This window comes from Myotis daubentonii, chromosome 1 (assembly GCF_963259705.1).
Source record: "Myotis daubentonii chromosome 1, mMyoDau2.1, whole genome shotgun sequence".
In the NCBI taxonomy this organism is placed as follows: Eukaryota; Metazoa; Chordata; class Mammalia; order Chiroptera; family Vespertilionidae; genus Myotis; species Myotis daubentonii.
The window spans coordinates 221,566,946-221,592,650 of NC_081840.1; the positions used below are offsets into that span (position 1 = coordinate 221,566,946).

Below are 25,705 nucleotides of genomic sequence, written 5' to 3' on the forward strand. Positions count from 1 at the left end.
ATACAGATTAGTCTACCTAGGACTGCTGTTTGGCCAACAAGTGCCAATACAACTGTGCCAGGTAGTATAGTATTGAAATGCTTCCTTACCTTTGTCCCCCAACTGCTTCCACAGCCCATGAGTGCCCGCTCAGCCCTGCTGATCCTACAGGACACCACCCAGATCTGCGCAGTGTCTGTAGAGCAGAGCGAGTCTCGGAGCCTCCTCCCTCTGCAGAGATTGTTTTGATGGTCATTTTGTGCATCATGTCAGGGTGTTCATATTATGAACATCACCCTAAATTTTTCCGACACGGAAATGACCTTGTACCCCCCTGCTAGATACTTCCTGTCTCTCTGGAGCCTGGCTTTTGTGTGGCTTCATCATTTAGCAGTTATTCCTTCGCTGCATATCTCTTCCTACCTCCTCATCCTTTTGTCCAGTAACAGCAAACTGCCCATGGCTCCTCTGCCAACCACTGGCCCTTCTCAGGCCAGGCTCAGGCTAATTCTGCTGCTGGAATTTCCTCCTCCTCCTCTCCTTCCCTCCCCAGCTCCCTGGTTGTGTGCTCACTCCTCCATCCTTATATCCTTTATTTCTCTACCTCACTCTGCCCCTAACACTCTGCTCATCTCTCTGTATTACCTGTTACACTCGAACAAGCTGGGTTCTGGCCTCCTAAGCTGGACTGAGGACTGTCCCTGGGCAGAGCTAGTGCTGCAGCCATCGATGATTCCAGTGCTGGGCCTTACTTGCCTGGCCAGTGGGAGGTTGAATTACCTGTCATCTGACTCTTAAATCACCAAATCTAATATGTTTCATGACCAAACACTTTCTGACACCGTGGGCACCATAATTCAGGTATGTTAGCATTACAAAATATTACTTGTGAAAGACTTTGTTTTATTGGTTGGGGGGTTTTTTTTTGTTTGTTTGTTTGTTTTGGTGTTTTGAAAAAATTTGTTCTTTAAACCTTTCTTGACTGTAATGTAGAAATCAGTTTTTATCTACCTATGTATCACCTATTTCCCTCATCTCCGACATCTGGGGCTTTAGCCCAACTGAGGTCCTTTTACTTTTCCAGAGCAGTTATATGTATTTTTTTTGCTTCCTGCCTTCATTTCTGCCTTTTTTCTTTCGTGCCCTCAGCACCACCCCTGCTACTCTCCCAGTAAGCCTCCGTGCACATGGCACCATCCTTTCTTCCTCAGAATTCATCATTGCCTGTCAGTCTCATGGTGCCTTGTGTTGAGTTATAGGGCGGAGAGAGGCCATAGCATATGGTGACTAAGAATGTGGGCTTTCTGCAGCCAGGCAGCCTGGATTTACATTCTGCTCCCCCAGTTAACGGCTGTGCAAACTGGGGCAAGTACTTAACCTCTCTGATGTCAGTTCCTCATCTGTTACACAGGAATCATGAAATGGTGCTTAACTCAAAGGATTATTAAGAGGATTAAATGAGGCAAATGTGTAGACATTTACAACAGTGCCTGGCCCAGAGTAAGCTCCTAATAAATGTTAGCTCGTATTATTGTTTTATTGTAATTGTGGTCCCTCTCGTTAAATGATAGATATTTGAGGGTGGGAACCTGGGCTTATTTTATTGTGTATCTCTAGTGCCAAGCACAGAGCAATGAAACGTTCAGTAAATGTTGAATAAAAATTAACAGCCATACTTAATTAGCAAAGAAAGTCAGTTTAAAAAATTAATTCTAAAGGCAAACATAGTCCCTGTTCATCTTTAGCCGTGAAATAATCAAAAGCTGGTAGGCAGTTCAAAACTAAATAGACACAAAACGATTAAAATGCGTCATCATATCTATCTGTTTAAGATCCAGTGTGGTTGAGGGTTAAGAAAACATGGAGAAAGTAGTTTTTATTCTTTAAATCAGGTGGCTCTTGGACTCTTTCTAATTTTAGTCTTAGACTTCCATAGAATTAAACAAATTAGGATTTCAGAGAAATATAATTTATCAATTACATGGTGGTGGAACTCTAGATTGTTCTGTAAGGAATGATGTTAAAATCTAGAAGGATTTGAGTTAGCATACTTAACATTTTTTTCTCACCTTAATGTCATTGTAAATAGATAAATATATATGACTTTGGCAATTTAGTAAATAAAGTCATTGTAAGAGCTCCATGATGACATTGATTTCATGTGTGTTCATACTTGGTGACTTTTTAGTATTGAAATTAACATCAGAATTGAAAAAGTGAAAAAAGGATGAGCTTCTAGATTATTGTGGCAAGCCTGCTCCTCCCTCTTCGCTCTCTCTCCTCTGCCACCAGATAACCACTCGCCACAATGCAGCATTAATAATAACAAAAATACCGCCCATCTCATGTGGCTCAGTGGTTGAGTGTCCACCTATGAACCAGGAGGTTACGGTTCGATTCCCAGTCTACACATGCCTGGTTGTAGGCTTGATCCCCAGGAGGGGGGCAGGGTGTGTGTGTGTGTGTGTGTGTGTGTGTGTGTGTGTGTGTGTGCAGGAAACAGCCCATCAATGATTCTCTCTTATCATTACTATTTCTATTTCTCCCTCTCCCTTCCTCTCTGAAATCAACACTAATACATTTAAAAAATAATAGTAAAAAAAAAAACCCACCCGCTCACAGTTCCTTAGCCTTCTGTTTTTGTCATGGCCATGATCACATTTGGTCCTCACATGTGTTTGTTAGAAAGATCACTCACTAGCTGTGTTTGGAGATGCGTCCCCGAGAGGACAGCAAACCTGGGCAGCGTTGGGCAGCTGCTGCGTGGAGAAGCTGAGGCCCAGTTCCTGTCTTCTTGTTTCAGGCCCTGTGTTCGGTCCGCCTGGGGTGGCATAGGAGCTTCTAATAATCAACATCAGATACCAAAAAAAGTACTTCCCAAAGGATTCTAACAGAGATGTTCCCCACTTATTAGCTATAATTCATGTGTTTATATCTATTTCCATTGCTGTGATCCACACTTTTAAAAATTAATATATGTTTAAATGAAATTATAAACGCTGTGATTCTTCACTTCAGGCCATGTGGCAATAGGTATAATCATGATAAATGTAAAAAAATTAAATAAGTGTCTCAGTGCTTTTTTTACAAAAACTAGATTTTTAACCTTTTTGTAATAAATGAGCAAACCTTCTTTCAAAGAATTAAATATACAGATATTAAATTCTGTATAAACCTCTAAATTTTATTGATATGGCTGAAGTTTGCTTTTCTAGCACCTCTAGGCTACCCTGTCACCATCACAAGGAACCTATAATTATTATTTAGTAGTATTGTTTATGGGACTCTGCAGGATATTTTAGAAGCCATAAGTATGGATCAGTCTTGAATGAAGATCCCATTTCTCATTGACCTGTCTATACACTTGGGTTTTTTAAATAGTTGTTTGTTGGGTTTTACAAGTTTAAATTTGTGAAGAAAAAGTTTTTGGAGTTCTAGGAATTATAGGTGTCATTTAATTTTTCAGCTCTCTGTTAGAAAATATTACTATGATTTGTTTAAAAAAATGATTTATATTAAGTAATACTTTCCTAAGAACTAGGCTTTATTTTCAAGAAATTTTTTACTATTATTTTTAAAATATACTTTTATTTATTTCAGAGTGGAAGGGAGAGAGAGATAGGAAATCAATGATGAGAGAGAATCATTGATCAGCTGCCCCCTACACGCCTCCTACTGGGGTTGAGCCCACAACCCAGGCATGTGCCCTTGACCTGGAATCAAACCTCGACCTTCTGGTTCATAAGTTAATGCTCAACCACTGAGCCAAGCTGGCCGGGCATCAAGTCATTTTTTATTGATTGATTGCTTTTTGGGAGGCAGAGGGAGGAGAGAGAGAGAAAAATATATATTTGTTGTCCCACTTATTTATGTATTCATTGGTTAATCCTTATATGTGCCCGGAAGGGAGATCAAACTTGCAACCTTAGAGTATTGGGATGATGCTCTAACCAACGTAGCTACCCAGCCAGAGCTCTCATCATTTTGTATTCAAGAATTTTATACTTAAGTTTTAATAAATATCTTGTATGTGGAACACTTTTTCAAGAAACATTTTAATCAATCTGCTGATGTTTTTCCTTTCTTTAAAAACATTTTATTTTATTTTTCCAGTCACCATTTTTACCCCCTCTGTTTTTTTCCCTTTTTTGAATGCCTCATTATATACTTAAAAGAAATGTATACACTTAATAGAACTGTATTAGATTAATGAATGAGTTTTTAATACACTCTGTCCCCCTCCCCAGATTATATTTGTGACAATAGCAGAAAACTTTCTATGCATTTTCCTAGATGAAATATTTCTAATATTTTCTAGGCATCTTCAGTTTAAAAAACTGTCAATATTCAAACTCCCAAAATACTTTCATTCAACAGATATTTGTGGGGATCTGCTGTGCTCTGACATTGTTCTAAGTACAGCAGTCAAAAACGAACTCTCAAAATTATTCACTTGCCTAAGCAGAACCTTTTTAAAACAAAAACAGAAACGTGTGACACGGACTTTTATTAATTTTATAAACAATAGGCTACTTTTATCAAATATGACTGCCAGGAACTATTATTAACCTGAAGAGGGGTCTAGAAAAACCAGTGAGATTATCTGCACTTAAAATTCCTCCTGCTCTAGCTGGAGGGCCAGACAGTGAGTCACCTGTGAGGCTGCTAGTGTGAGTTATGCTAGAGATTGTGCGGGAGGGCGCAGGAGTCCAGAAGAGGGAGCAAGTACCGGCAAATGCAGTAGACTGAGGACTCAGGTAATTAATCATAAAAAAAAAAGAGCCCTGTGTAAAGGACTTTGTAAAGTCCTTCTCTTGTCTGCCAACCTTCCTCATCCTGACCTGTCCTTTACCTTGCCAACACAATTATCCTGTGAAACATCAAATCTGCCATGTTTGAGTTGCCAGACAGAAGAATAGTGGAGCATTTCAGCCAGGGACACTGGCGGTGCGGTATTTTTCACAGGGGCATAAAGAACGGAGGAAAGCTCACATATAGAGAAATTCCGTGTGACCAGATTATAGTTGTGGTATAGGGAGTGTTAAACGCTGAATTCGAGACATAGATTTTATCCAAATTGTATGGTATATTTCGTTAGGTTTTTGGGGGCAGTATTCTGTAATCATTTGAGAACCAAGAACATGATCAGATTTATTTCTTAAGAGGAAATTCCATTGGCAGCGTGAACATTGGATTGGAGAGAGAGGTTGGTTGGTGCCAAGGGAAAGACTGTGATAAATTCTTAAAATAGGGAGTTTTGTTTGAGATAGTTATTATTTGCCTCCTGGGTTTATAGATTTATTTTTTATTGAATGCTGAATAATTTATTAGTTTAAAATTCCTAATAAAGCAGTCTGAAAAACATGCAGTGACCAGCCAGCATCTTCTGTTGTTCCTATTTGTTACTCTGTTTTTCTAAACATTATGTGTTTTCTTAGTCTCAGGGAAATGTCTAAAAGAAGAATTTGCTGAATCTAAGCTTCTATTATGTTTGTGTCATTTCTTTCTTTTGCTGTTCGACAGTTTGAATCCATCATAAATCACCTTAAAGTCCCATAAACCCAAATTAATTATACTCACATTTGTGATATGCTACATTTGTACTTATTTACCAAATTTTGTCATCATAAAATTGTCATAAAGAATGATCAGAGATTCCTGATCTGTTTAATGCTGACTGCTTCCACTGTAGATGATATCCTGGGAAAATTCACTCTGGTTTGAAATTGTTTCTCGTTTACTTCTTTAATTTTGAAATAGAGTTTCTTTTCTCTTTATTTTTATAGTCTTTGCTCCTGTGATGTTATGTGTTCAGACATTTCACTGAACTGATAAATTGTTTCAGCTATTAAATTTTTATGTATACATTTAAAAAAGTATTCAGCATCTATTTGGAAAACATTTGTAAACTATGTTAAATATTCTTGCTGGTTTCTACATACTAATACCACAAACTTTTTTTCTGCTGTTGTTGTTTTCTTTCAGAATACTATTGTAGAAGCTTCCATTCAGCTCCCACCATCCCTTTTCTCACCAAAGCACAAAAGAGAAGTCAGACCAACCGATGACTCTCTCTATAAGCTTCAGCTCATCGCTTTCCGCAACGGAAAGCTGTTTCCAGCCACCGGGAACTCGACGAATCTGGCTGATGATGGAAAACGCCGCACCGTGGTTACCCCCGTGATTCTCACCAAAATAGGTTTGTACGTGGCATATGCCATCCTGTCGCGGCTGCGCAACGCGAGTTTATTATTCCCTGTTCCTGCAAATGCTCGTTGTTGTTCCTTCTTGTTGTAATGAGCCACCAGCGCAGAAGGATATTGCACAGTGCCCATTTGTGTGTAAGTTTGACATTTAATTGTTCGTGAAGTTTGTCTCAGAAATGCGTGTATTTCCCTTCCCTCCAGATGGTGTGAGTGTGGATGGCCACCGCATCCCCGTTAATGTGACTCTGCGTCGCATCGCGCACGGAGCAGATGCTGTGGCCGCCCAGTGGGATTTCGACTTGCTGAACGGACAAGGGGGCTGGAAGTCCGACGGGTGCCATATCCTCTACTCGGATGAGAATATCACCACCATCCAGTGCTACTCCCTGAGTAACTACGCCGTGTTAATGGTATGGCAGTTGCTCACTTCATGCATAAACACTGCGTCTCCTCGTTTTTTGCCTTATGCATAGTTAAACTCAAATGAAGGTTTAAAAACAAAACAAACCAAAACTTTTAGCATAATTGTTCCCTTTACGTAACAGCTGACGTTTAGTGCAATTCTGATTTTAAAGGGAAATCAAGTTCCTATCCAGTGCAACGTATTTGATGGAATTTGACATAGGAATTTTCAATAAACTCTGTAAATGATTCAGCTCACCGAGGCAAACTTTGACCTTAAGATCTGGAGACATCTTGGGGTCTATACAGTCCAACTCGCAACCCAGTAAGTGACTCATTTGCCCACAGATAAACAGTGAGCAGTGAGAGATTTTTTTTTCTTCGGTCTCCTTTTGAATTTAGGGCAGTGGTTCTCAACCTTCTGGCCCTTTAAATACAGTTCCTCATGTTGTGACCCAACCATAAAATTATTTTCGTTGCTACTTCGTAACTGTAATGTTGCTACTGTTATGAATCGTCATGTAAATATCTGATATGCAGGATGGTCTTAGGCGACCCCTGTGAAAGGGTCGTTCGACCGCCAAAGGGATCGCGACCCACAGGTTGAGAACCGCTGATTTAGGGGACTAGTGATCATTTCAGTTTCGTCTCTGTAAGCAACAGTATTGACACAAATCATGTCTTCAATTTTAATGCTACTCAGGCTAATGTTTTATGTTGTTTATTATTATTAATCTTCGGTAAAGTGACTAGTTATTAATGCACAGGGACAGATCTTTTCATGAATGAGTTATTTATGTGAATCTGATCCCCGAGCCAGCAGGTATTAAATTAATCATGCTAATTTTTATTTTATATTGCACTTACTATAAGATACTAACATCCCGCAGCATCGATGCCTGTATTTAGAGTGCAATGGAAGGAACGACTAATGAACCTGAAAGACATTTCTCAGGAATGGCCTGAGGCTAGCCTGGGAGTGAGGTCGCCCACGTTTTATTTCTGTCTCCAGCTCTGAATTTGTTATCGCGACAATATTTTATGAAAGCCTTAACTAGCCTTGAAATAGGATACATTTTGCTTTTGGTGATTTAGTCTCTTCTTGAAAAAAAAAATAAAAGATCCTTTACCTCTAGAAATGAACTTAAAGCAAGCTTCAGTTAGAACAGATGTTCCTCAACTCTTGTTTCGTTTGTCTCTTTGCCCCTCAAATTAGTATCTGTTACCAGGCACCCCTGTCAAACAGGAAGAGTAAATAGGTTGTTTAGCGAGGGTATGAGGCTTGCCTTTTCCACTGACACCCATTACCAAGTGTTATTCATCCCAGGGACAGAGGCAGGGTCTTCTATCCTGTTTAGACTCAGCGGTGCTTATATAAGTCGTTTATCCTTTTGGGTTTAAAGTTTGTGTTGATAGTTTAGGAATCTCCCCACAAATAGAGGATGTTTCATTTCTGTAAGTGTGAGTTTGGTTTCTGTAAGTTCACAATGTATTAACTTGTAGTAACCTTTCAAATTAAAACATGAACCATTGACAAAAGTATGAAACATTTTCCCTTTCCGTTTGTAAGTATTTTCTCATCCAGGTTTTGATTATAAAATAACCAGAAACTATCAAGCACTGAAGGAGAAACAATAGAGATACAACATTGTCTGAAATTTATATAATAGTTAAGTAGAAAATGTTGGGGAAAATAAATGAGACACAAAACACACACAAAAAAGGCATTTTATGAGCTCCACTGGTAATGACCTCATACAGTACCATGCACAACTTTTATTTTTATTTAATCTAATACCCGTTTTAAGCATCTATTTTTTTTAACTTCCTAGCTGTTCTTCTAAACTATTTAAATTAGTATAATCCCTTTCCAGAAGGAATAAGCTATTCTTTTATCTTTCATACTTTAATCTTTTAAAAAATGCTAAACACAATTCTTTAAAGCTAAAATATAGTACTAAGACTTTGTTCTATTTTTCAAAGAATATGCTTTCTTCTGCTTTTCTTAAATATAATTGTGCCACCTAGAGGCTGCAACTTGAAATGTATCTAAAATGTTGACAAACATACTAGTACATAATAAAATCAGTATGTGGGATTTTTAGAGTTGCTAATTAAAGGCTACTAAATGAAGTTATACCTACTCTCAAATAAATAATGTCTAAAATAGAAGAAATGTCTTTTAAAAATTGGAAGTTAGTCCTGGCCAGGTGCTTTGTTGGTTGGAACATCTTCCCATACAACAAAAGGTTGCAAGTTCAGTTCCCAGTCTAGGCACATACCTAGATTGTGGGTTTGATCCCTGGTCAGGGCACATATGGAGGGGGCAAGTGATTGATGTTTCTCTCACATCCATGTTTCTCTCTTTTTTTCTTTCTCTGTTTCTCCCTCTCTCTCTCCAAATAATCAATAAACATATCCTCAGGTGAGGTTTAAAAAACAAAATCAGAATTCAACATCTTTTTTCCTTACCTGACACTAATTTGAATAATAGATAAAATCCTATTCTTCTTGAAAAAGATCTTCATATATTGTTTTATATAACAAGTCTAAATTTCTGTTTTTGTAGGTAGCCCATAATTCTCCTCTTGATCTGATTTTAAAGAATATTGTACTAAAAAATGAGACAAAAAGAATATATATTTTTTTGTTAGTTCGTTTGTTTGTTTTTAGAATATATTTGTTTTTAAATCTCAAACAGATACTATAGTTTGGTTCAGTAGACATCCTGCCATAACCCACTATATCATAAGGTCTCTGTGGGAGCCAGAGAAAAAGTAAAACAAAAATTGGGTTTGTTTGAATTAGATGATCAGAGATAGCCAGTTGGATCAGGAAGAATTCTAGGAGCTGGGCCAGTAAGAAACAAACAAACAAAAAACTTAAATATCAAGTAGGTAATGGTTAGGGTCAAACCATTTATGTAGTACTTAATACTTTAATGGGTAAGAGTAGTGAAGATAAAATCATCTCTGTATCTTGAAACTTCTTTGTTATTGTATTCACCTAGAAATATGTGAAACTAGAGAGCACTCATTTGTTCTTACAACTCTCTAGTTTGCTTTTAAATATTCTTTATATAAAACTTGCCAAATAAAAGCAAAGTTTGGTTTCATTTTCTCTGTAATTGAACATAAGAGCTAGTCATGTTTCTGTTTATGTCATTTTTAAATAGGTACTGCATGTGCACAGATCAAAAGTTATAATTATTTCTGCACATTAATGTACAGTGACACCTTGATCCCCACCCCTCTCTCCACCACATTCTCCACAAAATATGTAACCACCAATTAGTTTTTTAAATATTATTGAATAGATTTTCAGGCATATTGGAACAAAAATGAATACATTTTTTTCCATGTTTACAGGAAGCTGCCATGCTACAAACATTGTTCTATACCGTGCTGCCTTTTTTTTTTTTTTTCATGAAACCACATTTTACAATGATGATGGTTTCCATGGAAAAAGAAATTTTGTGATGATGAGATCTAATGATGATATGACAGTGGTGATAATGACCGAGACAGTGGTAATGGCAGTGGCTAATTTACATTAAGCACTTATGTACTAAGCACTCTTCTGAAGTCTTTATAAATGCATTAATTCATTTGATCATGATAACAACTTCATGAGGTAGAGTACTGTTATCATTGCCCCCAGTCTACAGATGGAAGAGCCAAGGCATAGAGAGCTTCAGTGCCATGCCCCAGTTTACAAATTTAGTTAGTGTTGGAATTGAGATTTGAATTCAGACTTCAGAAATTTGTATTTTTTAAGACATTTTTATTGATTTCAGAGAGGAAGGGAGAGGGAGAAAGAGAAAACATCAGTGGTGAGAGATAATCATTGATCAGCTGCCTCCTGCATGCCCCACACTCGGGATCGAGTTCATAACCCATGCAGGTGCCCTGACTGGGAATCTAACCATGACCTCCTGGTTCGTAGGTTGATGCTCAACTACTGCACCATGCTGGCTGGGCCAAAAACTTGTGTTTTTAATCACTTTGCTAAATCTTTCTAAAATCTTCTCATATTGGTATAAAAGAGCTTCCTCATCCCTTTTCACCTTTGAATATTATTTTATGTCTCTACCATAATTTATTTACATATTCCTCTATTTTGTTGGGTTCTAGTAATTTGCTTATATAGTATTATTTTGCACATTTAATAGAAAATCTGGAAGATAGATTCTCAAGTGGGATTAGTAATCAAAAGGGGACCGATGCTTTAAATTGTGATACCGAGCAAAGTGCACACATCTTAAATATGTGGCTTGCTGATATTTTTACATTAAAACACCCATTTAGCTACCATCAAAATCAAGATTCTTACTTGAGCACTTGGTAGATCCCATGTGTTTCTTTCTATTTAATTTCATTCACCATCTCAAGGGATAGACACCCTTCTGATGACTATCAGAATAGATAAGTTTTGCCTTGTATAATTAGCATCCTATAGTACGTACTTTTTGTGTGTCTCTTGTCTTTCTCATTACTTATATCTGTGAAATTTATCCTTCTTTTTGCATGTAGCAGCATTTCTACATAGTAATTTATTGTATGAAAATACCCAGACTTGTGCATTCTACTGTTGATGGACATTTGGGTTGTTGCTAGGTTCTGGCTATCAAGAAAACACTGGTATGATATTCATGTACATGTTTTTGGACGGGATGAAATAGTTGGATTGAAGCTATCCCTAACTTTAGCTTTAGTAGATAATACCATACAGTTGACCAAAGTGGTTGTACTGGTTTACAGTCGCACCCGTAATGAGAGTTTGAGTAGCCTCACATCCTTGCCAGTGCTTGGGATTCTAAGTCTTTAATTTTAGTCTTGGTGGCGGTATTATGATATATGATTGTGGTTTTACTTTGCCTTCCTCTGGTGACTAAAGATGCTGAGCACCTCTTCATTTTCTTATTGTCAGTTTCAGGACCCCCTTTTGTGATGTTCTTGCCCAGATCTTGCCTTTTTTAAAAATTATCTTTGACCTTTTTTTAGTTTTATTGAGGTAAGATCGACATACAGCACTGTATATGTTTAAGGTGGACCACCTAATGACTTGACTTGTATATGCTGTGATATGATTACGACAGTAAATTTAGTTAACATCCATTATCTCATATGGATTAAAAAAAAGAAAACTTGCTCTGGCCTGTTTGGCTCAGTGGCTAGAGCATCGACCTGTGGACCAAAGGGTCTCAGGTTTGATTTTGGCTAAGGGCACATGCCTTGCTTGCAGGCTCCTCCCCGGCCCTGCCCCTCGTTGGGGCTCATGCAGGAGGCAACCAATTGATGTGTTTCTCTCACATTGATGTTTCTCTCTGTCTTCCCCTCTCTCTTTTACTCTCTCTAAAAATCAATAGAAATACATCCTCGGATGAGGATTAACAAAAAAAAAGAAGAAAATTTTTTTTTCCTTGTGGTAAGAAGTTTTAGAATTTACTCTCTTTGCAACTTTCAAGTAAACCATTCAGCAGTATTAACTATATTCACTATATTCATCATGTTACAAGTTACATTCCCATACTTACTCGTTTTATAACGGGAAGTTGTACCTTTTGACCAGCTTTATCCAATTCCCCACCTCCCACCCCTCTGCCTCCCATCTCTTTCTCTATGACAGCGGTTCTCAACCTATGGGTTGCGACCCCTTTGGTGGTCGAACGACCCTTTCACAGGGGTCACCTAAGACCATCCTGCATATCAGATATTTGCATTACGATTCATAACAGTAGCAACATTACAGTGATGAAGGAGCAACAAAAATAATTTTATGGTTGGGTTACAACATGAGGAACTCTATTTAAAGGGCCAGAAGGTTGAGAACCGCTGCTCTATGAGGTTTTGTTTGTTTTTGTTTTTTTATTCCACATATAAGTCTTGGCCTGTTTTTAATCTGGTTATCTGTTGTTTTCTTATTGACTTGCAGGGATTCTTGATATGGACTGTGAACAGGAGCTTTTTGTAGGATTTATGTGTTGTAGATATCTTCTCCTCATCCGTGCCTGATCTAATCCATTCAGGCTGCTGTAATGGAATCCCGCAGATTACGTAGTTTATAAACAACAGAAATTTATTTCCCAAAGCGCTGGGGGCTGGAGGTCCAAGATCAGGGTTCTGTGTCTGGTGAGCCCTCTTTTGGTGCTCACATGGTGGAAGGGACAGGGGTCTCTCTGGGGTCTCTCTATATGGGCAGTAACCCCATTTGTGAGGACTCCCCTCTCATGACCTAATCACCTCCCAAAAGCCCCACCTCCTAATATCATCGCATTGGCGGTTAGATCTCAACATATATGAATGGGGTGGGGGGCAAACGTTAAGCCTATGGATATGCCTTTATTCTTTTTATCTCAGTGTTTTCTTTTTATGGACAGAATTTCTTAATTTTCCTGAAGTTTTTTTAATAGTGCTTTTTATGTTCTATTTAAGACATAATGATAGTCTCCTTTGTTTTCTTTAAGAAGCTTTAATGTGTTTTATCTTTCACATGTAGGTTCATGGTTTGACTGGAAAGGACTGTGTATGCTGTGATGTCAGGGCAGCAAAATCTTTAAATTATGCCTGTTTCTTAGGGGAAATATAAAAAGCAACATAGAAGTCATAGTCTTTTTTTTTTTATTTTTCTGATTTCAGATCTATTTTTAAATTTTAATGTATTGGTAAACTTTTTTTTTGAATAAGTCTTTATATTCTGACAGAATGTACCCTACTTTCTTCCATTGTTCAGATCCTGGTGAAATTAGAGGACTACTGATTTATACTTATCCTTGTTATTGATACAATGCTAATGAACTCTTTAAAACTGCCAGTGAATTTATATAGTTATTCTTGGGCTAGAAGTAGCTTGAAAATAAAGAAATATTTGTCTGTCAAGGAAACAAAGATTTTGAAGAACACTTCTTTCATTGATTTGTGTCCTTAATAATAATCTTTGTGATTTTTAACGTACTTTCAGGTGTTCTAATCCTGCTTAATGTCTGCAGACAGCTTTGCTTTTCACTCTGAGCTCAGTGTTTTCCTTGGACTTTGTACCCTATGGAAGAGTGACTACGATCACCACTTAGTTTGGGGATGGACTGTGTCCTGTAAGCACTGGTGGCAGATGGACACTTTCTGTCTCATCACTGTGTTGCTAGTGTGACCGAAGGTCTCACTTTTCCTTCTCAGGAGCGTCTCCTAGTGGCCATTTTTGGGCAGTGTATTTAGAAATGTTTTGCTTTTAGCATCACAGTCTGTATTTATTTACTAGTATAATTAAAAATGATTTTGATTCAGATTTCTACGTGACTTCTCTTGTTTGAGATCTTAACATCTTTCCTATCCTAATCGCAATTGTCTTAAATAGTTGTATAGTCTCAAGAATTGTGGGCATCAAGATAGGCTTTTCTTCTTTTATTTGTTCTCTCTATACCAGAGGCCGGTAAACCCTGTCAAGCATTTGACCCACCAATTCAGTCAGGTGCTGTTGGTTTTAAATGCTGGAAAGCTCAGAGTGATTTGAAAATTTTTAAATGGTCAGTGGTTTTAAGTACCCACACCATGGCCTCAGTTTGCCTCGTGGCATGCAAAGCCCCAAACATTCACTGTCCGGCCCGTTGTACCGTCCCCTGGTCAGCATCTCCGTGGGGTGTCTCTTGCATTTGGGCAGGTCGGTTTGCTGTGGCCACCAGGAATGGCCTGTGGAAGCTGTGCCCGCAGTGACCAGGGACATAGTCCTCGTGTTTTTCTCCATTCGTCACTTTGAATTAGGAGTCACTGCCCTCTGTTTCAGAATCGTTACTTTCATGTACCATGTCACATTCATCTGGCTTTTGAGAAACACTTATTTCTGTTCAATGTAAATATTATAATCTATAATATATTTTGGGAACTCGATGCTTTGTCCAACGTCTTATCAGATAATATCCAGCTGCCTGTGTTGTTACTCTCTGCCAGGGACTTGGAAGGCATGTTCACACCCTCCTCTTGCCCTTGCCCCAAACCTGCCAGACACTGGTGGCGTCTCCACTTGCAACTGGCCCCAGATTACACTGCCAGCAAGAAAGTGGCGACGTGTGTTGAACAGTTCCTAGCGGAAGGCAAAGCAGCCAGTGCCTGGATGGAGCCTAGAGGCCAAATGCAGGGACCAGAGTTTTGTTATCAGTGTGTTTTCACAGGAGAAAATCTCAGAGGTTACATGTCCGGAAGAGCTCAGCTACAGTGATGCTTTCTTTCCCCTCAGGACCTGACAGGATCTGAACTCTACACCCAGGCCGCCAGCCTCCTGCACCCCGTGGTCTACACCACCGCGGTCATCCTTCTCCTGTGCCTGTTAGCGGTCATCGTCAGTTACATGTACCATCACAGGTGAGACATAAAGCCTGGCGAGTATAGGACTTTGATGGAGAGGAGTTTATTTTACATTTCACTAGGATAATATTGACAGTTTTTGTGTCTTTTTTGCCATCTTTCCAGGGTAAGAACAATTCTTTTAGAATACATACAAGCTGTGTTCATTTCATGTAGTTTGCGACATAATTAGTACATGAGATGGTCAGTTTAGCTTTTACAGCCTCCAGTCAGTTGTATCTGGGAGAGAACGTGGCAGGTCTGGGAGGAAGGCGGGAGGGGGGGCCGGGCAGCCACCAGGGGTGAGGTCAGGTGCAGGTTGTTACCTGGAGCCCTGTCTTTCAGAACCAGAATGGGGGGTTATTTCTGGTTTATGACTTTTTCTCTGTCCCGATATCCTTTATTTTATAGATAGCATTTTTAAGAATGTTTGTGGCATTTAAGCACGAGGTATGGTTTTTGTTCATTGGGGGCAGAGCTACAGAAACTTTGATGGTAGGAAACAGTGCACTGAAGGGATTTGCTAAGCAGCAACTCACCTTAGGAGAGGTTTTGATAGAATGTATTTTCCTATTCAAGCTGGACCTGCATGGCATTTCTTGACATTTAGTTAAGAAACAAAAGGAGGTTTTGATATTAAAATAAAAGAAAGAATGAAAGACTTCAGCATTTTATTAGGAAAGGCCAAGAAGAAAAGCACTGGGCAGGGCTAGGGCAGGGAAGTAGAGATTGGCACCTTGCAGAAATAGCTAGGAAGCAGACAAGTCATTCATCTGTCACAGACATTGGATGTAACAAAAGCCCACATGTTTCTTATTATGGAGAATTTCTTTAGCCTTTAGTGGGGGCAGTAGTTTCATTTATGACTTGTCTTTTTTAATGTGTAAAGTTAAATGTTAAGAAATGATATTGAGTTAAATGAGTTCTCAAAGTGTGTGTGTCTGTGTTTCTGTCTGTCGGTCTGATAGCATATGAAATTTGGTGTTTTAAGCTTGAAGTTTTGAAGGCAGGAAATGTCGTGTCCTGCTTCAAATGTACTAGCCTGGATATTAATATTTTCCTTTTTCTTTTAACAGTTTGATCAGAATCAGTCTCAAGGGCTGGCACATGCTTGTGAACTTGTGCTTCCATATTTTCCTGACCTGTGTGGTCTTTGTGGGAGGCATAACCCAAACCAGAAATGCCAGCGTTTGCCAAGCGGTAAGTCCGAGCAAAAAACTGAAATGGAAAAAAAGTGCTGCTATTAGAAAGTGATTTCATATGTTTCATGAACTATAATAGGGAAAATGTTCCTTTATTTATTTTTTTTCTTTAGCTAATTTAAGTGGAACAGAATGTCTGTCCCTTAAACAGTTGCCAGCATGCTTTAGGTTTTCACTTGTCATTTCCTAAGGAGTTAATGACTGAAGGGTTTTGTCTCTGTAGCTTTAGGAATTCAGTGATACTTGTTACATCTGTTATAATGCTGAGCATTTTATTTAAAATTTTTACCAAATCCTGACTTGGACTGAAGAAGAAGCAACATTTTTTGACAGAAGGATTTTTAAAATTATTTTACTTGGCCCTAGCTGGTTTGGCTCAGTGGATAGAGTATCGGCCTACGGACTGAAGGGTCACAGGTTTGATTCCAGTTAAGGGCACCTGCCTGTGTTGTGGGCTTGACCCCCAGTAGAGGGCATGCAGGAGGCAGCCGATCAATGATTCTCATCATTGATGTTTCTCTCTCTCTCTCTCTCTCTCTCTCTCTCTCTCTCTCTCTCTCTCTCTCTCCCTTCTTCTCTGAAATCAATACAGATATATATTTTTAAAAATTATTTATTTGTTGATGAAAAAAATAGGAGTTAGAAAATGATTTAACTGTAAGATAAAACAAGATGCTTCTTAGGTGTGGTAAATATGAAGAATTAAAAAATATTTAACTTAATTTTAAATAATTGTTATATAGGTAGCCAAAGAATTATATCGAATAGGGCAGGATGGGCAGGGGTACTGGAATGTGACCAGTCCCAGGAACATGCCTTATATGCGTGACCTGGCCAGGACAATGGCCTATTCCAGGCACCAGCACACTGTGGGACACATAGGAGAGGTACTGGTTTTTGTCAGGAGAGCATCCAGGAAGGATCCCACAGTCTCCGAGGGGGTAACAGGAAGTAATCTCCATCCTGGTCCCAGTCTAGCTCGTGGGTCCAGCAGCAGTCACATCTGGACCAGTTTCTCCTCCACAAATGGTTGTAAGATTTATATAAAAGTAAAGGATCAGTTGGGCCGCTGTTACTCAGTGGTTGAGCCAGGAGGTCAGGGTTCAGTTCCCAGTCAGGGCACATTTCCTGGGTTTTGGGATCCCCTGCAGCCAATCAGTGATTCTCTCTCATTATTGATGTTTCTGTCCTTCTCTCCCTCTCCTCTCCCTCTTTCTGAAATCAACAAAAACATTTTTTTTTAAAAAAAAATAAAGGATCAAAGATAGCCAGGACACTTCTGAAGAAGAGTAGAGTGGGGAGGTTGTCTGTCCTTCTAGTCATCAGAGCTAAGTAGGCTATTGTAATGAAACTAGCATTTGGTTTAGTGATCATTAACTTGACCAATGCTATGGCAGAGAGAGATCAGAAGCAGACCCGTGTGGAACTTTGTAGAAGACAGAGTTGCGAGCTTCGTCAGTTGGGAAGAGAGATCACTGTTCAGTAAAGGGAGCTGGGAAAGTCTAGTTGGAAAAAGGTGGACCTGGATCTATACCTCACGCCATATTTCAAACAAACAAAACCTCAACTCTGAGTGTATTAAAAACTTACATGCCCAAGCCAAAATGTTAAAATTCACATTCGATAATATCACAATTTGGGGGATAAGGAGGGATTTCTTAAGTATGACACTAAGAAGGCATTGACTAGAGAAGAGATAAATTTGACTAATTTAAAAATAACACCTTTTTTGGTTAAGATTTCTTAGCAAAAGTGAAAACACAAGACAGTGTTCTCAATACAAACCACAGGCAGCATTAGAATAAAAAATATATAATCAGTGAGAAGGCCAGCACTGAAAGCCCAGTAGAACAAAATGACATGAGAGTAGGTAGGCATTTCGTAGAACTGTAAATGCCCAGAGCCAATATGCACATAAAGAGAAGTTCAGCACCATTGGTGGTCAGGGAGATGCAAATTAAGATCACACTTAGTTAACTAGCCTTTTCTGTGGGCAAAAATCAAGCCTGACACTGCCAGGCACTGAGCATGTGGGTCCACAGGCTCTTTTTATCCATTGTGTGTGTGGGAATGTACCTGGGTGACTCTGGGAGTCTTTACCTTCTCAGGCTAGGCATTCACATACCCTGGGACGTGGCAGTCCCACGCCTGGGCTGAGAGAGTAAGCTTGCCCATATGTAACTTTGGTGTGCATATGAGTATGCATGTGCATATGAATATTCATAGCAGCCCTATACACAGTAGCAGAAACCTGGAAGCAACCCAAATGCCTATCGCTGAGAGAGTGAATGAATAAACCGTGATATTATACGAGAGTCAATACTAATGGATTGCAGCAATGTGTAACTATGAATATGTCATAGTACCATAAATTACATTTCCTGTTATCTCTTTTTATAAAGATAAGGTAACTAAAATGAAATTACACTTTTAATGAAGTGTGCAATAAAACTGTCATAAAAGGAAAGCAAGGGGATGATAAACATACGATGTCAGGTGCTGGTTACCTTGGGTGATGGGGATCCTGTTTCAATGTGGGTTTTTTGTCCAGGTCTTACCTTTTGTCTTGTTGGTAGATTCTTGAATACTTAATAACACATTGCGGATGGATCATGAGAATTCTTGCTTCATATTACATAGTGTTTTACAAAGTATCATACTTTAAAAAGATACTAGCTTGTAAGAACATGTAATAAATAACTTCAAAATGCAATGGGTATTTAATTTTAAAGCGTGCCCTTAACATTTATGTAAAATGTGTTTTGTACTCATTCAATAGAAACTTATCTGACCACTGGGTAAAGCTAGCAATAAAACAACTGGTTTCCAAGGTGTTAACTATATATATGCCTAATATGCAAATTGTCCCTGCGGGAGTTCAACCAGGAGACCAGTCATTCACTATGATGTGTGCTGACCACCAGGGGACAGTGCGGAATGAAGGAAGGCCCCAGCCAGCAGCCAGAAGGAAGGCCTCGATCAGCCCTGATCACTGGCCAGGCCTAGGGACCCTACTCATTCATGAATTTCGTGCACTGGGCCTCTAGTAACTACATAAATGACTAAATGAAGGCAGGCCATACTTGGTCCAATCATTAACATGTGCCATGAACCTAAAGGCAGATGATTTATCCAATCGTGTATATCTGAGATGTCATTTAAAATGTAAGTGTAGCCTGGCCATCGTGGCTCAGTGATTGAGCATCGATCTATGAACCAGGAGGTCACGGTTTGATTCCCAGTCAGAGCATATGCCTGGATTGTGGGCTTGATCCCCAGTGTGAGGTGTGCAGGAGGCAGCCAATCAATGATTCTCTTCATCATTAATGTTTCTCTCTCTCCCTCTCCCTTTCTCTCTAAAATCAATAAAAATATATTTTAAAAAAATAAAATACTAGTATTTAAAATGTGAGTCTGGACAATATAAGAAGTGTTGAGAGGATTCAATGACTAGAGTACAGGGCATACAGTAAGTGCTCAGTAGATGCTAGCTCTTACTATTACTGTTATTATTGATGAAATTGCCTCTCAGCTATGCAGAGCATTTCCCTGTTTTAGGCTATTACTGTAACTTGAAAACAACCTTGTTTGGAGCCCGTTAGAAGTCAGGCGATGGGTCTCACTCAGGTCAATAGTACAATTTAGCCTTTCCCTCCTCACAGGCTCACTGCACTTACCGTCCTGGTCTCAGTTTACTGTTACTAGTCTAGAGTCACTTCCTTCACCTCCCTCATCCTCCTGTGGAGCTTATTAAAATTCCATGGTGCCTACAAAACCCTGTAGCTGGCTGGTGTTTGCTTACTCACTGTCCTGGCCTCTGAGCTCTGCAGGGGCAGAAATCACATTGATTTGACCTAAGGATCAGTCCGGGACTTGACCACAGTAGGTGCTTAGCAAACATTTGTTGGGTGAGTGAACAAAAGGCCTCTGTTTGCAAATAGAGAAATCATCCACCCCTGGAGCGGTTTTGAGCATGAACTATTAGGAGAGTACTTAGCACACCGTGATAGTAATCAGTTATTGAAAAATACTCGTTTTCTTGAAGCAGGCACATGCATTGAGTTCCCTAAGGACGGCAATAGAAAAAAACAACACATTGTAAACATGGCTGCCATTCATTGTCCCGGAGGGTGTTTTCTGCCTTTGGTAGAAAAGAAAAGGAGAACAATTGCTGGCCAATGTCCATTTGTTAAAGATTTGCATGAAAAGGGAAAGGCAAGTCTGTGTCTGTTTCCACATGTCCTTCTGTTTTCACAAAGTCCTCCCCTTTTCTGAAAGACATAGCCTCACTTGTTTCTGACTCGGACATGTTTGGCTGCGCTTGCCTAATGCCACCTGTACTTAATTCCATTGGTAGCCTGCTGAGAGGGGAGTGGTAAATGCAGAAAGGAGCCACCTAGGATGCCAGGTACTAGCAGGTAGGTTCTAATTCTGTGACTTCTAGAACAGCCAGTATGGCTAGTCACATAACCCAATTGGGGCTCTATGTTTCTTCTCGAACACAATGGATTGGGCTAGTTAAGTGAAATGAGCATTAAAGTTCTTCCATCTCTAAAACTGAACTCTAACATGGCCACATTTCACGTGTTTGATATGTGCACATCATCGGTGTAGTTTTGTCTTCCTTGTCTGCCTTTTAGAGCTCACCTATTTTATGGACAGTGTGAGCAGGTTCTAATACAGTTCCCACCCCACAAGGATTGCAAACAATCAGGCATTTCCCACTGTGGTTCCAAGTCAGTTCCAGGTGGTACCTTGGGTACTTACTAGAACCTGTAACTCCCTTTTGCCAGAGGAGCCGAATGAGTGATGATAGAGTAACAGGGACTGTTGACTGCAGGTTGGAAGGGATCGAGGCTCTGGGTCATGACCCGCTGCCAAATAATTGCTTCATCATTAATTTTCTGGTCCCTGGTTTCCTTAGCTTGCAGTGAAAGGATTTGGCTGGGACTCATTTAAGTGACCTTGTTGCTCTACCACTTCATGATTTAATCAACTAAATATAGTGCCAGCTGACCTTCTCAGGTGTCCTTTAATATCTGTTATCCAGCAGACTGCTGCAATGGCATGGGAGGTGCATTGGGAGAAGTTTAGTCAGGGACTAGTACGAGCTTTTGACTTGCCAACTGCTGCAAATGTGTTATCTTAACTTTCAGATATTAAGCCTAGACCACACTTCTTGTTCATCTATAATAATCTGTAATAATAATCTATAATAATAGAAGAATAATATGCTAATTAGACTGGACATCCTTCCAGATGACCTTCCAGATGAAGCCAGGGCTGCGAGGGAAGCCTGGGTCCTGGGTACCTGCCAGTGGCCGGAGGGAAGCCCAGGTCCCGGGTGCCAGAGAGAAGCCAGTGCTGGCAGCCAGGGGAAGGAAGGCCTACTCTTGCATCAGGCCTCTAATCTAAACTAATAAAAGGGTAACGTGCTAACTAGACCAGATGTCTTCTGACAAAGCCACGGTGGCAGGGGCCGAGGCAGAGGCAGTTAGGGGCGATCAGGCCAGCGGGGAAGAGCAGTTAGGAGTGATTAGACCGGCAGGCAGAAGTGGTTAGAAGCGATCAGGCAGGCAGAGGCAGTTAGGGGTGATCAGGCAGGCAGAGTAGTTAGGGGCGATCAGGCAGGCAGGGGAGCAGTTAGGGGCATCGGGCAGGCAGGCAGAGAGGTTAGGGGCAATCAGGTAGGCAGGCAGAGTGGTTAGGGGTGATCAGGCAGGCAGGCAGGTGAACAGTTAGGAGCCAGTGGTCCCAGATTGTGAGAGGGATGTCCAACTGCCAGTTTAGTCAGACATCCCTCGAGGGGTCCTGGATTGGAGAGACTGCAGGCCGGGCTGAGGGACCCCTTCCCCCGCACGAATTTCGTGCACCAGGCCTCTAGTATATTTTGTAAGTACAGAAGTAAAGTCTAAGAGATTGGACTAACTTGCCCCAAATCACTGGGGCTATTGGGTGGCAGAGGCATAATTTAAATGCCAGTCCCGGACTCTGGGGGTCCCTCATTCCCATCACTGTGCTTTTCTATTCAGTGAGGACCAGCACAGCATAATGGCAGGGGTGCGGGCTTTGGAAACCACCAGGCTTGGGTTTGAATTGTGGCCCTGCCTCTGACCTTGTGACCTCTGGTGGGTGAACAATTGAACTTCTTTCAGACTCAGCCTCCTTGTCTGTAACTCAGGGTCATTATGACTAATTGAATGGTGGTGCTGGGAGTATAAAATAGAAGCATGTACATAATTGTCTAATACAATGTTGGGGACATAGCAAGCTAGTGGAAGCTGTTAGTATTTTAATGTTTGTATGTATTCATATATGATTATGTGAATATTAAACATTTCTTTTGCACACTTGCTATGCATGCTACAATATCTTAGGGTTTTTGATGGTTAACAGTATGATTGTTATAATTTCTGATATCCAATATAGGAGAGTGTATGGTTACATACCTATATATTCAGCACAGTTCTTTAGGATAATGAATTAATATCCATTTTGCAGCATTGGAAATTGATGTCCTGAAGTAAGGTGACTTAAGTGATCATCTGTTGCGTTTAATATCATTTACATGTCTATGAATTAGATTACCTATTGCCAAAGCATTTACAAACTTGTCACTTATATTTCTGGTTTATTTGGGAGAGATTGTGATAGAGTTGTATTTGAAGTGTAGGTGGATATCTGATTGGGAGTACAATAGGAAGTACCTCATTCCAAAAGCTGAGAGTGCCCTCTCTACTAGATCTCACTTCCTATTCTCTTCTGGTTCCTGTGGAACGTTTGGTGACTTGCTTACTTGACTGATGACATCAAAAGACTAAAATTCTGCTATTGGTCATAATTGTTTAACTGAAAGGGTTGGTATCTTTCAAATATGAACAAGTCTCTAGAAATGTTGACATGTTTTAGAAAACACTTCAGAAATATAAAGGTTGAGTTTTCCCTCTTAGATCTAGAACAAGAAAATTCTCCTGTGTTGGTAAGTCTGGTTTTTGCTTTTGTTTTATTTCTTTCTTTATTTTATTTTTTAGATTCCACATATCAGTGAAATCATACAGTATTTGTCTTTCTCTGACTTATTTTACTTAACCAAATACCCTCTAGGTCTGCCCATGTAGCAAATAACAAGGTTTAAATTTTTTTCTATGGCTGAGGAATATTGGAATATTACATTGTGTGTGCATGTATGCATATATTGAATTGTATATATTTTAATATTATTAGAGTACAATAATATTCTAATATATATACAAATACATACATCCCCCCCCCACACACACACATCTTTACCCATTCATCTATTGATGGACACAGGGGTGCATAAATATCTTCAAATTAGTGTTTTCATTTTCATTGAATAAACACCCAGAAGTGGAATTGTTGGATCATATATTATAGTAGTTTATAGTTGTATAGTAGTTTTAATTTTTTTGAGGAAACACATACTGTTTTCTATAGTAGTTGCATCAGTCTATATTCCACTAACAGTGTCAGAAGGTTTTATTTCTCCAAATCCTCACCAGCACTTGTTATTTTATTGTCATTTTGAGAATAGCCATTTTTCACAGGTGTGAGATGCTATCTCAGTGTGATTTTGATCTACATTTCCCCGATGATTAGTGACGTGGAGCATCTTTTCATGTGACCATTGGCTATCTGCATGTCTTCTTTGGAGAAATGTCTGTTTAAGTCTTCTGCCCATTTTTTAATTGGTTGGTTGTTGTTTTTTGATATTAAGTTGTATAAGTTCTCTATATAGTTCGGAAATGAACCCCTGATTGAACTTGCAAATATCTCCTCCCATTCAGTAGGTGCCTTGTGTTTTGTTGATGGTTTGCCTCCTGTGCAAAGGCTGTTTAGTTTGGTATAGTCTCATTTGTGCAGTTTTGCTTTTGTTGCTGTTGTCTGAGGAGACTAGTTGGTAATACCGATAAAGAATTGCTTGCAGCCTATATTTTCTCTTAGAAGGTTTATGGTTTCAAGTCTTTAATCCATTTTGAGTTCTGTATGTGGTATAAGATAATGGTCCAGTTTAATATTTTGCATGTAGCTGTTCAGTTTTTCTAACACCATCTGTTGAATAGACTGTCTTTTCCCCACAGTATATTTTTGCCTCCGTTGTCATAGATTAATTGATTAGATAGACATAGATAGGTTTATCCCTGGGCTCTGTGTTCAATTCCATTGATCTATATGTTGGTTTCCATCCCAGTACGATACTGTTTTGATTACTATACCATTGTAGTATAGTTTGAAATCAGGGATAGTGATACCTCCAGTTTTGCTCTTCTTTCTCAAGATTGCTATGGCTATTTAGGGTCTTTTATGCTTCCATAGAAATTTTACAAATTTTTAGGAAAAAAATTGGAAGTTACCGGAGAGGGAGGGGTTTGGGGGCAGTCAAAATAGGTGAAGGGGATGAAGAAGCACAAACTTTCAGGTATCAAGTAAGTAAGCCATGGGGATGTAATGTACAGTACAGGTAATGTAGTGAATGCCATAATAACTCTGTACGGAAGAATATGCTAAATAGACTTATGGGGGGATCATTTACTATTATCGGGGGATCATTTACTAATGTGTATAAATATCAAATCACTGGAATGTACACCTAAAACAAATAGGATACTGTATGTCAATTATACGTCAATAAAAAAGAGGTTCCCGTCTTGCTCCCCCTGGGTTGAAAATCTTTTTTTTTTTTTAATATTTTTACCTGCTGTTTTTTAACTTATTACTTTACAGCCTTTATTACTTTACATCCCTTATTACTTGACAGTCTCATTCTTTCGACCTCTGCACCAGAGAAAACTCCAGCTATAGTAGCTGCTGCCATTTCCCTCAGTGTCAGCGATTTATCTTGAAGGTGTTGGTTCCTGTGGACCAAATTCACTTATGCTATTTTTACTTGCAATATTTGGGGGGACTCCAGGTAACTCAGAGTGCCATGTTATGCTTCTTATTCCACTTCTATCTGTAAATTTTGCTTTTACAGTGCAGTCAATGAAGCCAGCGTGCACCAAGGAGCCACTTTGCTCCTTAGGAGGAATATATCTGACTTTTCTCCTCTGGCCACGCTGGACCCACCCTCAGCACTTTCCCAGTCCTCGCAAGGACACTGACCACCCTAGTTTGTTGCCCTGCAAAAGAATCCCTGAGCTCTCATGCCTCCACGTTACACTTGCAGAGAGCTTCTCGTTAAAAGGAACTTCGGGCGGCGGTCTAAATGCTCCTGTGATTAACCTAGGTTGGATAACGTCAATCAAGTTGATTTTCTTGAGATTGGAGAGCCATCCTTTTAGAATGAAATATTTTTTTCTTGGAGATTGTTAGTAATAGGATTTTATCTGTAATAGTTTTATAAGAAGAAATGATCAAAGAGATAGTAAGTAATTAGTCTGATAAGAAAGCTGACTTATGTCCTTGATGCTTCAATGACACATGCATTTATTTTTCTTAAAATAGATTTTAAAACTCTTAGCCTCAGAGAAATCTTCATTTGAAATTGTTTCCTTAACTAGGGTTGGTTCAAACACAGGTCATATGATAAACATGCCGCTCATTATCTCCCTTGAAGAAACTC

The 25,705-nt window shown here is 39.4% G+C and overlaps 1 protein-coding gene across 1 annotated transcript in view; it reads left to right on the forward strand.

The window, feature by feature from the left end:
• ADGRA3 (adhesion G protein-coupled receptor A3) overlaps positions 1–25,705 on the forward strand; it is a 117,179-nt gene that overhangs the window by 84,510 nt on the left and 6,964 nt on the right. The window contains exons 13-16 of the mRNA XM_059674384.1: positions 5,965–6,178; positions 6,387–6,595; positions 14,814–14,938; positions 15,997–16,120. Of these exons, the coding sequence (XP_059530367.1) occupies positions 5,965–6,178; positions 6,387–6,595; positions 14,814–14,938; positions 15,997–16,120 (672 nt within the window). The remainder of the gene's footprint in view (positions 1–5,964; positions 6,179–6,386; positions 6,596–14,813; positions 14,939–15,996; positions 16,121–25,705) is intronic.